The sequence below is a fragment of the Trachurus trachurus genome, assembly GCF_905171665.1.
Source record: "Trachurus trachurus genome assembly, chromosome: 12".
Lineage (NCBI taxonomy): Eukaryota > Metazoa > Chordata > Actinopteri > Carangiformes > Carangidae > Trachurus > Trachurus trachurus.
This window is the reverse complement of record NC_139908.1, coordinates 11,717,001-11,729,777: the sequence shown is the minus strand read 5'-3', so window position 1 is coordinate 11,729,777 and position 12,777 is coordinate 11,717,001. Positions and strand designations below refer to the sequence as shown.

The 12,777-nt window shown below is 39.1% G+C and overlaps 2 protein-coding genes across 2 annotated transcripts; both read right to left on the bottom strand.

The window, feature by feature from the left end:
* Positions 1 to 1,509: 1,509 nt before the first annotated feature.
* rx3 (retinal homeobox gene 3) lies at positions 1,510 to 3,548 on the bottom strand (the record flags this gene model as incomplete). Its single annotated transcript, XM_083984063.1, has 3 exons — positions 1,510 to 1,956; positions 2,764 to 3,005; positions 3,284 to 3,548. The coding sequence occupies 3 exons, from the start codon at positions 3,546 to 3,548 to the stop codon at positions 1,510 to 1,512; spliced, it is 954 nt and encodes a 317-aa protein (XP_083840189.1).
* Positions 3,549 to 6,976: 3,428 nt separating this feature from the next.
* cplx4a (complexin 4a) lies at positions 6,977 to 12,209 on the bottom strand (the record flags this gene model as incomplete). The annotated part of the gene is made up of 3 exons (XM_083983836.1): positions 6,977 to 7,204; positions 9,792 to 9,879; positions 12,052 to 12,209. The coding sequence occupies 3 exons, from the start codon at positions 12,207 to 12,209 to the stop codon at positions 6,977 to 6,979; spliced, it is 474 nt and encodes a 157-aa protein (XP_083839962.1).
* Positions 12,210 to 12,777: the final 568 nt, after the last annotated feature.

The following is a 12,777-nucleotide window of genomic DNA, read 5'->3' as shown; positions in this document are numbered from 1 at the left end:
ATTGTGGATGTCTGATCATGCTTTGCACATCACTCTGTTAAGTGGTCTGTTATGTGTCACACATCACAGCCATGGTTATTGATGTATGCAGTGCACCTATTTACACCACCAGATGGCGCAAAAGATGTGTTTTAAAAAGATATAGTTTTCATGTTGTTTTTAGCATTTCCCTAAGTAGGAAGAGTTAACATGATCATAATTACAGACTACCAAAATAACTCAATGGTCAATTAAATTAGGTTTGATGCTACTTTTTCTCATCAGAGGGAAGAAACGCACACCACCACACACACACACACACACTCCAGATATACACACGCCCTTGGTGTCTGTTCAGGAAAGTAGGATAGATGATGATGGGGGCTATTATTAGCCCTCAGGGGTTGCAGACAATAGGAAATGCTAATTGAAACAATTTGGTTACACACATCTTTCTCTTAAAGCCAAAGGACAGTTTTCTCCTCTGTTCTCTTCCCCCATTTGTCACGGATGATTGGCAAACAATAGAGGTACAAGCCACTTTCACCCCATCATTATGAGTCTAATCCCAGGAGCGAATGGGATAGAGTTTACAGGAGTTAATGAGGATAAAATAAGTGGGTTGACAAACTCATTCCCTAAAACAGACACAGAGTGAGTCTGAGAAAACAGAGCTGAAAACCATGAAAAGTTTTCTTGCATCCTCCCCTTTGTATTTAACATAGAGTTGGTTTTATTGCTATTGAGGATCAATACCCACCACTAAGGGGAGCTATATTCAACATTCTCTGTACTGATGTCTGCTGAGTTTCCATCCACTGTACCTTCTGTCTGCAGCGTGATAATGATGCTCCACATATTTTTTAAGGGACATGTGTACACAACCCTAACTCGTGAATACCACTCTGCTGTGTATTTCCAGACTTTACTGGCAAATCTGCATGTCTCAAATGTCACACATATTCTGGCACAACCTCATTGGTCAGTGTTTTCTTTGTCAATTTTACATAGAAAGTTTATTATTGTGTAGAGAAAATATTCACATTCAATAAATCTTTCATAGTGAAAACCAAAAACTTCAGTCCAAAAACAAGCAAGGAAGGGTGACTCAAAATAAAGGGTGCTCCATTTACAACAGTGGAATAAATACATACTGATGGATGGGTAAATGGATGGGTCTGTATTTGTTATATTGGCAACGTAACAATGCTCTGAATGAACATACAACTTAACAGTCAAAACAGTTTGCAGAAAAGAAAAGGAGAAGATGAAAACACCAGAAAACTATGACTTATGAGTAGTTCTGTATTTTAAAGTAACTTAACAGTTTGTGATAAAAGTTCTTCAAAAGGTCACGTTCAAGTGATGAGGAGGACGTCTCTAATCCTGGATGTAAACTGCACTTTTCACCTTTTTAAAAGTTCCACAAAAAAGAAGCAAAATGCAATCCTGTCATGAAATCAGTTTTTAAAAAAGATGCAACAAGATGCATTCTGGTTCTTGATGTCCGTGTGTGACCTCCGCCCTGCATCACCACGTCTTCCCAATAGACTGAATGTGTTCCTTGGCCTTCATCCTCAGTGAGGCAATACTGGAGTTCCTTGGGTCACCAGAGCACTGGTATGCCGGAGGTGGGGGGCACATGGAGCCGATGTGGGGTAGGTGAGGGCTGTGTCCCAGGGCCGGGGTGCTGAGGAAGGAGGCCGGCAAGGAGGAGGGCATGGAGGGGGGAGGAGAAGGGGTGTAAGTGCCGGGAAGTCCCTGTGAGCCGCTGATGAAGCCCGGGAGGGATTGCAGGGAGGTGGAGGAGGTGATCGGAGTGGAGAGCCAGGGGTCCAGCTGCAGACCGGAGCCCAGGGAGCTGGTGGGAGAGCGGCTGAAGGAGAGCAGAGAGGAGGAGGTGTCCTGGAGCTTGATGGAGCTCACCTCCAGCTTCTCCTGCCGACGCCACTTGGCCCGTCGGTTTTGGAACCACACCTGAAAAGAAAGAGGAGGATCTTTATTTTCAGCTCATACAACTTTATTTGTCTTGTCAAGAGATTCTCACACAACAGAGATGGAGTGTAAACACATTTCAAGCATTAAAATATCTAACTTTTTATGTAGTAGAAAATGTAGTAGTGTGTTCAAGTATTTAAACAATTAGAAATGTCTAAATTTGTAAGTGAAGATTTAAGATTATATAATCAACAGTGTCACATTGTTACAAACACAGCAGGCTATTTTAAGAAATTGACTGAACTTCTAAATTTCAAATTTCTTTAAATGACGAAAGTCAAATTCTGAATTTAAATTTATTTATTTTTTCTGTGTCAAAATTCTAACAAACTATGGCTTTTTTTTTTTTTTGCTCCTGCACCAAGTCCTCCTCCAAAATGTATCTTTACTGATTTAAAACAATATGAGCAACTGGGGACCTGAAAAAAAATTGTGAATAATAGGGCATGAGACAATGATTTCATTTTGATATATTTATGATCCCAAAGAAAGAGTGGACCTACAAATCATGATAATTTCAACTCGTAAAATTAATATATTGCAAAATATTTATGTAGGCTAGTACTTTTGCCCCCAATAAACGTTCAAAGTTATTTTGAGCAGATTTATTGACAACATCTGTTTTTGTAGGTCTATTTATTTAAAATATTACAGATGTCTTTTGAGTTTTGGCCTCGGAATCTTTCAGCCTTGATCGATCCCTGCAGGCCCATATAGGCCGAATAAAAGCGCCTCCTCGATAAGCACACAATTAGGAACAAAGTGGTTTTGTGTGTGGGACTGTACCTGCACGCGGACCTCCGGCAGGTTGACCTTCAGCGCCAGCTCCTCCCTGCTGTACACGTCCGGATAATGGGACTTCTCGAAAGCTCTCTCCAGTTCGTGGAGCTGGAAGGTGGTGAACGTGGTTCGGTTCCGACGGTGCTTCTTCTTTGGGTTTTCATCGTCGGATAGTTTGCCGTCCCGGTCCGGGGAGTCCGGGCACACCGACACTTCAGCGGTGGTGGTACTGCTGGCGCAACACACACCTGCGGAGGACGGAGGGGAGAGTGTGAGGACATGCAGTGTTCAAGTTTTGGCAAAGTAAAGTTATAATTTAGACGCTTAAATCAAATTTTCCAACTCTTGATTGAATTAGCTCCACTTATTTCAGCGTTTCCTATTTATATCTTGATTCTAAGAAAGTTTTACAGCCATGCCACCTGACCCCACAAAATAAAAAGTAGCCTTGTGTTGTCTAATTGTTTGAAAACCTAAAATGGTCTGATATGACAATGACATTTGGGAAAAAACTGAATGCACTTACTGTCAAAACTTTCTGAGTAATGACTTTTCTTCATTGGCGTCACAATTACATTCCCGTTGCGCTCAGCATCTTTGCCCAGAGCTTTTTCCGTCATGCTGAAGGAGGCTGATTTATGGAAGATGGTGTCCTCTTTAAACCCCAGGATCGCTTCTATGCTGTGGATTGTGGACGGTACGTTGTTCCCGGGGCTCTGGACGGAGCGTGCGGAGGGAGACAGGCGCTCATCCATCATCACGAGCTGGGAGGGGGATCCAAGAAGCCACATTGGTCGGAGAAGTCCAAAAATAATGGTCAAAAAGTAGGTCAAAAATAAATAATGGTCAAAAAGTCCAACTTCTTTCCAAATTTATCGCGTCTCCGGATGTTTGGAAAAGTTGTGAATTACAATCAGTGAGAGATGATGGAAAACATGCGCACAGGAGAGACAGCAACAGTCAGACCGACTTGCTCAGTGGTTTGGGAGCATCTTCAGAGGGGGCTTTTAAAGTAGTGCCTGCTGTACGACCACCCTCCACCCCTATGCTCATGCTGCACCCCTGCTGCACGTCAGAGAGAGGACGTCCTGTTGGATTTGGCCCTGCTGGATTTAGGGGTAACTGTACCACCACCACTACCACCACCACCACCAGCCTCCACGCCCTCTCTGACTCCTCCCCCTTCTCAAGTGCATCAGTCAGTGCTGGCTCTAAACCTTCTTACATAAATCTTAAAACCATCTTTCCACTCCTCCAGATGTCATGTTCATGTCAGTCTGCGAAAAAAAAAGAGAGGAAGATTAGGCAAACAGATTAAGGTACAACAAAATCATAATTACAAGATTTCTGGTCAGGACATGGATTGCAAGATGAGAGCTTAGTATTTAATCAAAGCGTCAAGATATTGTCGACTTTCATTTAGTTGAAGAATTTTTTTTGTTTTATTGAAGGAAAAAACATGGCACCTCTTGACACGTGCTGAATAAAAGTAGTTTGAAAACTTTAATGATAAGCTTATTAAATTCACTTTAAGTGTGTGCTAATGGTTTGTAAACCAGACTTAAATGCTGAGGAGTTGCTTTAACCAGTTCGTACAGGTGTTGAGTCAAATGAGTTAAGAAAGCCCAAACAATAACTATAACCACTTAACAGCAAACAAAGATTGACAGCAGTGTTGTAATCCTGCTTAAGGGGATTACATTATTTTACTCAAAAGAGTTAAAACCCTTAAAACTATTTAGCTTTTCCTAATCACAGAAGGTGACCTTATCCTTTGTTTGCTCGAGAGAGGAGGGGGGCACACAGAGATGCTAACTGACCACTGTTTTAATTAACAGCAAAAAGCTAAGGCAAAAAAACTTGAAAAATGTTGTTTTCTCATGTTTCTTTCGCCCACAGCATGATAATTGTTTTTTAAGACATGTAGCCTTTAGTGTTGGAAAAGTTAAATAGAAGTGATTCAGTTTCATTGTTAAAAACATCACTCATATAGTTTGACCTGAGTAAAGAGCCGGACTTTCGGTTTCCTTTGTGTCAGCTCAATGCTCAGCTGCAAAGTGAACTCATTTTGAAAATATTCCTCCCTCCTTTCATATGAAAGTTTTTTTTTTTTTTTAACCCACAGTGGGAATCACCTTAGCCACCAACCTGCTGTCCAATAAATACAACATTATTCTAAATAAGAAAATATCTGGACAGTTAGCTCAGCTTAGCTGGAAGCAGGCAGCCTTACTCTGTCCTGTGGTACAACAAAACCTCCTCTACTTACTAAGCATGTATATCATTTGTTAAATCACTTTATTTATAAATCAAACAGTTAAACACAAATTTGTTTTAGTTTTATGGGGAATTATATGCCAAATCATGTCCAAATCTTAAGAAAACAACAATCAACATTAATTGAATTTTCTTACCTACAAACAGCTGTCCTTTCATCTTTTGCAAATGTAAGCTTAGTGTTAGTTGTCACATGGCATACTTGGCAAGACAATAAATAAATTCCCTCACTGCTCTGGGTGATAAGGCTTCATCATTATTTATTATTTGTCAAAAGTTGTATTGTATCTTTTTGGCAATGTACCACTGTTCAGGAGTAACCAGACATTTTAACAGTTGTTCATGTGCAATGGGAAACTTTTGTTGAGTGGATGAGACTCATATGAGAATATGACAGGCTTGTGCTCTTTGTCCGGTTGGGATGTTAACTTTCTTTTCCAATTTAAAAAAAGAAGAATGAAATATCAGCTATTGCAAGACGTTGGTTTGTCCTCGGATATCCTGATCCGGAGAGAGAGAGAGGGGGGAGAGAGAGAGCGAGCAAGAGAGGGCACAGGCTGACAACCTTGGCTACGCTGATCCTATTAGATGTTAATCTCCAGACTTCACAAATCCACAGCCGTTTAAACTTGGGTTCATGTGAAACTCTGAATGTTTGAGGGTTTGTTCCTTCCACCCACCCCCTTCATTCTGCCTAATCATCTCTAACAAGTGTTTGGATAATGCCCAATTAAATTAAGACCTCTCCCTATAGTCACTGCATTAGTCTTGATTCAGGTAGATTGGATTAATCATAGTTAGTTAAGCTTTACATGATTAATGCAGGATGCAGCATTTCTATGGGGCTATCACTTTAAAAGCCATTTAGGATTTGAAATGTGCAATCCAGACATAAATCCCCATGCCACAACATCACAGTTGCCTTTTTCCACAATAAGGATTAATAATTACTAATAGTAGGCTAACTGATTTACACATGAAGAGATTGCAGATGTGAAGTTTAAATGTTTTTTTTTATCACAACATAAACAGACATGTCTCATGTATTCAATATACATCTTTATTTGAACAATACATTTGTTTTCGTACCTCCATATATTTCATCTGTATTTATGTACATTGTTTTCGTTTGTAAGGAATAAATCATTCAGTATTTTAAAATGATGATTTGTGCAAATCTGCAAATGTCTCTGCAAACGTTTCAGGCTTATTGAACTGCTTAACTGTGTATGTGGAGAACGTAACAGTAAATCAACATGTCAAGACTTAATAACACTGAAAGAAAAAAAATCTAAATATCATAATAATTGAAACACCACATACAAAAAAAAAATCTAGAATAACCAACAAACCAAAAGGAACGTTGAAATACTCAGGATTGGATTTGAACTTAAATAATGTTTTCTCTTTTCATAAGTAAGTCTGGGTATATTGTTATTTATTTGACTGAAAAACACAGTTTTAGAGCAAACAGAGAAAAAGTGAAAATCATATCATGTAGTGTGGCCTGTGACGATATGAAAAAGATGTGAAAAGAAATACTCTGTTGGGAATATTCAAGGAAAATCAATTTTGTACATTATATGTGTAAATAAAAACAGTTATGGGGTAGAGATTGGGCAGCTTGGACATGATTTAGAATATTTTTTGTAAATTGCAGAGGTATGTTGGATATTAATACCTATCCAAATTCAGATTTTTACAGTTTAGGATGGAGACTGGTAGCAGTAACAGTACAACACCGTGGTGTGGCTGGTACTTCAGGAGGATGATTAGCCCTCTTCAGTGGTTATAGTAGATGTGAATGCTTTGCAGGCGTTTTGCAGTGTGACTGAATCCCAGACTTTTTGACCCGGCGTGGTCTGTAGATTCCCAGAAAGGGTTGAACTTTATTTTCTTGCACTCTTCTCTTTTTTTCTTCCTCATCATCACTTCTTCTTCTTCACATGACGGAGCACTTCTCCTCTGCTTTGCTCTTCAGCTCGGTGACGGTGGCAGAGGCCTTCTCCTTCAGCTGGTCCATGTCCATGTTCTGCAAGTTCTGAATCTGGCCCATCAGGGAGTCCTTGCCCTCCTCCTCCGTGGCATCCTCGTCCACCATCTTGAGCAGCTCCTCGGGCACGTCCACGTCGTCCCCGGCGATCTCAATCATGTTCTCATCCTGCTCGCTCTGCAGATGACAACATCAGGCAGAAAACACGGTCAGTAACACAATTTTTTATATATACACATTTTTATATACCACAACAACTCGTCTTCTTGCCCCAAATACAGAAACATAATCCATGACGTCCTCTCTGTGTTACGGTAATTGTATTTGTTTATTGAAAGTATTTGTTTTCTCAATCCGGTTTATCCTCATGAGATTTTATAGTATAGGATTTTAAGTATACTACTTGCAGTGTTTTCTGCTTCCTCTGGTATTGTACCAGTGCTGGTTGAGAACCAGGGATGATTGTTTTCCCAGGTGATAAAAACACTAGCCTGTATATTTATCATATTGAATTATTATTTGCACAAGTAAACAACCTTCTGCAGGCCGACTTAAAGGCTTTTTACAGGATTAACTTTCTGCCCAAAAACATTCCTGGTTCTAGTGTTGTGCTCGCATCTAACAAACACTGCATATGCCGGCCTTGGATTACCACAGGACTATCATACAGCTCAAATGCACATAAACCTCAAAAAACACGAAATTGGTGAGCACTTTTTGGTGAAATATATTTCTTCCCTATTGATTTTACATTTGAATTTTCACACTTTTACATTAAAATCAAAAGATGAGATATAATATTATAACAACACTACAAAACTCTAAAAAACTGACCTTATCCTAATTGAAATTTTAACAAGACATGAAGCAAACAGGCCAAAAAACAAATAGATAAACTCTAGGATCCGTCTTAATCCATGTTCAAGTGACTGCTCTCGAGGATATTCTGCCGTCTGTGTTTTCAGACATTTTTTGAAGTCTCCTTGGACTTTATTATTTCTGCACTTATGTGCTGTTGCATCACAGAAATGCTAAATTTAAAGCCTTTCCAACAAACTAAATCTAATCACTTAATATCTGGAATCGTCATGCAATAGACACTGCACTGTTACTACTTTAAACTTCAATCTGTGGGATTATCTCGGACCTGCTTTAGCCTTTCCTCTCTGGATCCCAACGATAGTCTAAAGATATCCACTACAGTGTCGCACGAGACCATAATTCCATTAGTCCAACAGCACCAATTTCCTGTTTCCGCTTATACTGTACACTTTTGTGCCACGAAATGTACAGTATATAAATATTTTCAAACTTACTCTTAATAGCATGCATGTGTGAACCCAGCCCCCACTCGTTAAATGAAAAGAACAGGATGCCTTTAGGTGTTTTATTGTGATGGTGAAAATCCTTTTCAAGTGCTTATTTCAGCTCTAATGGAGACACTTTGGCCTTTGTCATATGGTCTTTTCACACAGACATACAATGTAAACATCATTTATGGAGAATGATTAGATTTATATGTATTGCCTCCTGCCATTGTATTTGACCTGTGTGTATGGTTTCAGTTTAAAAGACAAACATTGAAAAGAGATGTAGCCATTGTTTAAAACTGAAAACAGAACAATTGACTGAATTGTTGTGGGAGCCTCCAGCAGCCAAGGTCACTACTGCATTCAGTTGAATAAAATTCATAAAAACCATAGCGAGGTGGCACAAACAATAATAGAAAACCTGTATTAGAAACTTTTAGAAAAGATTTTGCTCTTTTGTCATAGAAAATCTCAGTTCACTATGAGCAAGGCTTCAACAATAGATTAATTTACGGGATAAGAAGGCTACATACTCGTATTTATCTTTAGAAATCTTAAATAAACATACCTTTTGTGCTCCTTCCATTATAGCTTATTTTTCTGTAAGTGTCCCCTTTCTCTGAGTTTACATCCACTAAAGTAGATGTTGCTCTTCCTTAAGGCCAGTTCACACTGCCTGTTGCTCCTTAATGAGCCTGGGACACCTGCTCAGTGGCATTTGGCTTTGTAAGACTCAAAGTGCAATATGGGACTCATAGGCTAACGTCTCCAGGACGCTGGTCGAACGTCTTTGTCACTAATCTACTGGCATGGCTTCCACCTCCTGTTGCCTTGTCCAGGCAGCAGCTGCCAAGTGCTGCTACTAGATAAAAGCAACCTCAACTAACCATAAAGCAGCTTTTAGTTGCTCACACTTGTGTGAGTCACTTGAGGATAAAGCCATTATGCCTGTTATTTTTACCAGCCCTTATTAAAAGACCCAGAAAAAGAGAACGTAATGTCATGAAGAAAATACAAATTGCTACAGAAACAGCATCATGAGTGAGTATCATGTTAAAGCAGTTGGTGCCACTTTACTGTAACACCCCTATTTATCATTTTAATCTGTACATGAATGAGAAGGCTAATAATATTAATCTATTTATCAACTATTTTGGCCTCTGTTAGTGGAGGCTGGTGTAAAACATCCAATTAATGACAATTTAATGAACCACTAGTGTAATAATATGCAATTTGTCTGTAATAGTTGATGAATTGTACATTAATAAACACTTAAAATGTCATATCTGTTTACAACTACATTATAATGTATTATTTTAAAAAATGTGATTATGAATGTTAAATAGAGTAGGTAGTTGGTCTTAATTGATAATCGTGTAGTTGAGCGATGTGTTTTTATTTTTGGTTGATAGTGAGGGGAATGTATTTCTGTATAGTAGACCCCAGGTGTTTACCTTTGGCAGTCTGTATTTGTCTCTGAGGCAGACCCTGAGTGTCGCCCTCTCTGCCTTCTTGTGTAAGAAATCTGCATCTCTCTCCATCCTGAAATACACATGAAAATATCATTAGTACGGTAACCTTCATTCTTTGTACCTTGGTCGCAATAAAGCCCCTTGATGGTTAAAATTAATATCAGGTAATCTCTTCTCTGGAGGCAAGGAAAAACTGCAAGAAAGGTGGAATTTAACAACCATGAGCTTGTTTGTCATAAGTGCATCACTGCGTCAAGATAAAGGCGCCAACAGAATGATTTCAGCATCAGGATTTTCATAAAACAAAAAGCTTTTCCTGTAACTTCTCCCAGCCTGATGTAAATAGACATCAGTCTGATCAGATAAACAACAGAGAGGTACAGTAGTTAAGCCCAACCTTGGTTGTGCCCTTGGTTTTAGGGTGGCTCCATCAACTACTGTTGGCATCCAAAGATGTATTTGATGTGTGTCAATGCCTGATAGTTGTTTTCTATAGTTTGATTCAAATATTCTAATACTGGACGCCATTTTACGGTAAAATATTTAGAGATTCATAGTGAAATGTTGGCTTTCTATTTTGATTTTTGCACATGGTTGCTTTGCAGTTGTGCAAAAGATAAAGTTCTCCTCACACAAGAAATATATAGTGTCCTGTATGTCATTGAATCTATTGACTTCAGTGCCATCAGGTTTTCTAATTGCAAATGGTATATTAGCTGACAGACAAATGAATGAATGAATTTGTGGATTAATAAAATGATTCTTATTCTTAATTATTTTTTTACATGATGCTATTGGTTAACTCCTTCTATTCCTGGAATTTAAAATGAACTGAAACGTTGTACAGTGTGTAGTATCAAAATTTTAAGCAATCAGAAAACTTTGAATGAATAATACTTAAGTCATCAATAAACAACCATTTGTGACAGTAAGCGTGATAACCTGCCCACTTTGTATTCTTATTCATGTACTTTCCCTCAGCCAATTAAAGATGGGGATTATTAGGCCAGAGTGAGTCAAGCAGATTTGAAATCAAGCCAAGATGCTGCAACTTGAACTGTAAACACAGTAAACAGTGGGGGGTTTCTAATGAACCACCACGCTACTGACAGATACTTTGAAAGATTTAAAACCAGGAAATGTAATACTTTATGCTATTTGCATTAAGAGTTTGTCTGCATCAGGAGTAATGTGAATACATTGCAAGAAATCTACAGTTATGGGGAATGCTGCCATTTTGAAACAGTAAATTCACTCCCAAAACATGAGAGTAGGGAGAGGGGATTAATCTTGTTATGCAATACAGACTGACCGGATCTAATGCTGCAAAATCTTCTCTGTGTCAGTCCACATTAAATTTTTCAGATATTCACAATTTTGACAATTTCTTCCAATGCAATTCAGAATGCATTAATCAGATTATTGCACTTTTTTTTTTATTCCTAAAGTGTCTGCTGGAGTAAAAATAGCTGCAGCTTTGTATGTGAAGAACTGACCATAGCATTGGTGAACGACAACATGGTGGTGAATCAGTCCAAACTACCTTCTGCTTATGTAACTGTAGCAATATTAAGTGTATCGGAACAATATACCTTAGTTTATCCATTAAAAAATGAGGTTGATATTAAAATGTTTCAAAAACAGATTTCAAAACAGTTTCAGGAGTGATTGGAAACCGTCTGTTGATCAGGGCCAAGAAATAATAAACTAAATACATTAAATCATTGTTTGTTTGCCTCTATAACCCCATAGCTGCAACATCTCCGGTGCTCCAGTCCATAAAATAAAACTGCACATTAGATTATGTTCAAAATTATAAAGTTACTCAAAATGGTCCCCATAACTGTTCTTGATGCAGAAATAGATGACAGATTATGAGAGATTATTGATCCAGGTCCACATAAACAACCTTTAGCCTTAATGGATTACTATGTAGACAATTCTGGAGGAAAAAAAAGCAAAGATCTGCTATGGAGGCACCACGCTGTGACCTTCAGCAGCAATTGGACCTCTCAAAAACTCACTTTATACACATGAAAAGTATACATTCATTGGAATTTACATTTAGTCAGGTTCAGATGGAAGTATTATGGGTACATGTTGTTGCAGAACAGGGCAAATTAAACAGCGATGAAGCAGATAGCAGCTTGTCAAGGTCAGATTGTACACTCTGCAGCCATACTGTTTTCCTTGAACCAGTGGCATGAATTTGCGACGGAGCACTGTCCGTGTTGCTACTTACTTCTCCTCAACCAGCTGTTTTTGGTACTCTTCATACTCCTCTCTTGTCATTCCTGCTGCTTTGGCTGGATCTGTGGGGGCGGCCTCCTCTTCTTTGTCACCTCCACCTACAATTCCTGACAGGGGGTTCCCAATCATGCTCTTGATCAAGAAAGCCATCTTGAGTTGTGTGACTGTTTATTCTTCTTTCGAGATGAAAATAATGTTGCTCCCCTTATGGTGCCCTCCGCTTTGGCTTCCTATAGCTGTCAAATCCAGTGGTAGCTCTCTGGCTAACCTGCTGCTTGTCTATGGAGCCAAGGACACACTGATGACAAGCAACAGACACATACACACACACTTACAAACACACACACACGGACACACAGCGTTTTGCCTCGTCCATAATCTGGATTTAATCCTCCCTGCTCCACTATACTAAGAGGCAGATGGCCTGTTTTCCCTCTATTTTTAAATCATGCAGACTTTTGTGGATGTTTTTAATTTTGACACTTGGTGCATTCTTCGGCTGAGCTAAGTGCAACAGAAAACTTAGTTTTGTAGTTGAGGGTCCTCGGTTTTTGACTATACTCATATGCTGCTTCCACCCACTGTTGCTTAATCATATTAGTAAAGTACGGGCTGGCCCGTGTGCAGCTTATACTGCTGAGACCAAGCAGAGTAGAGAGAGGAGCGGGATTACAGTCTTGTTTATCCCCACTGGAGCCGTCCTTCATGCCGTGCTATT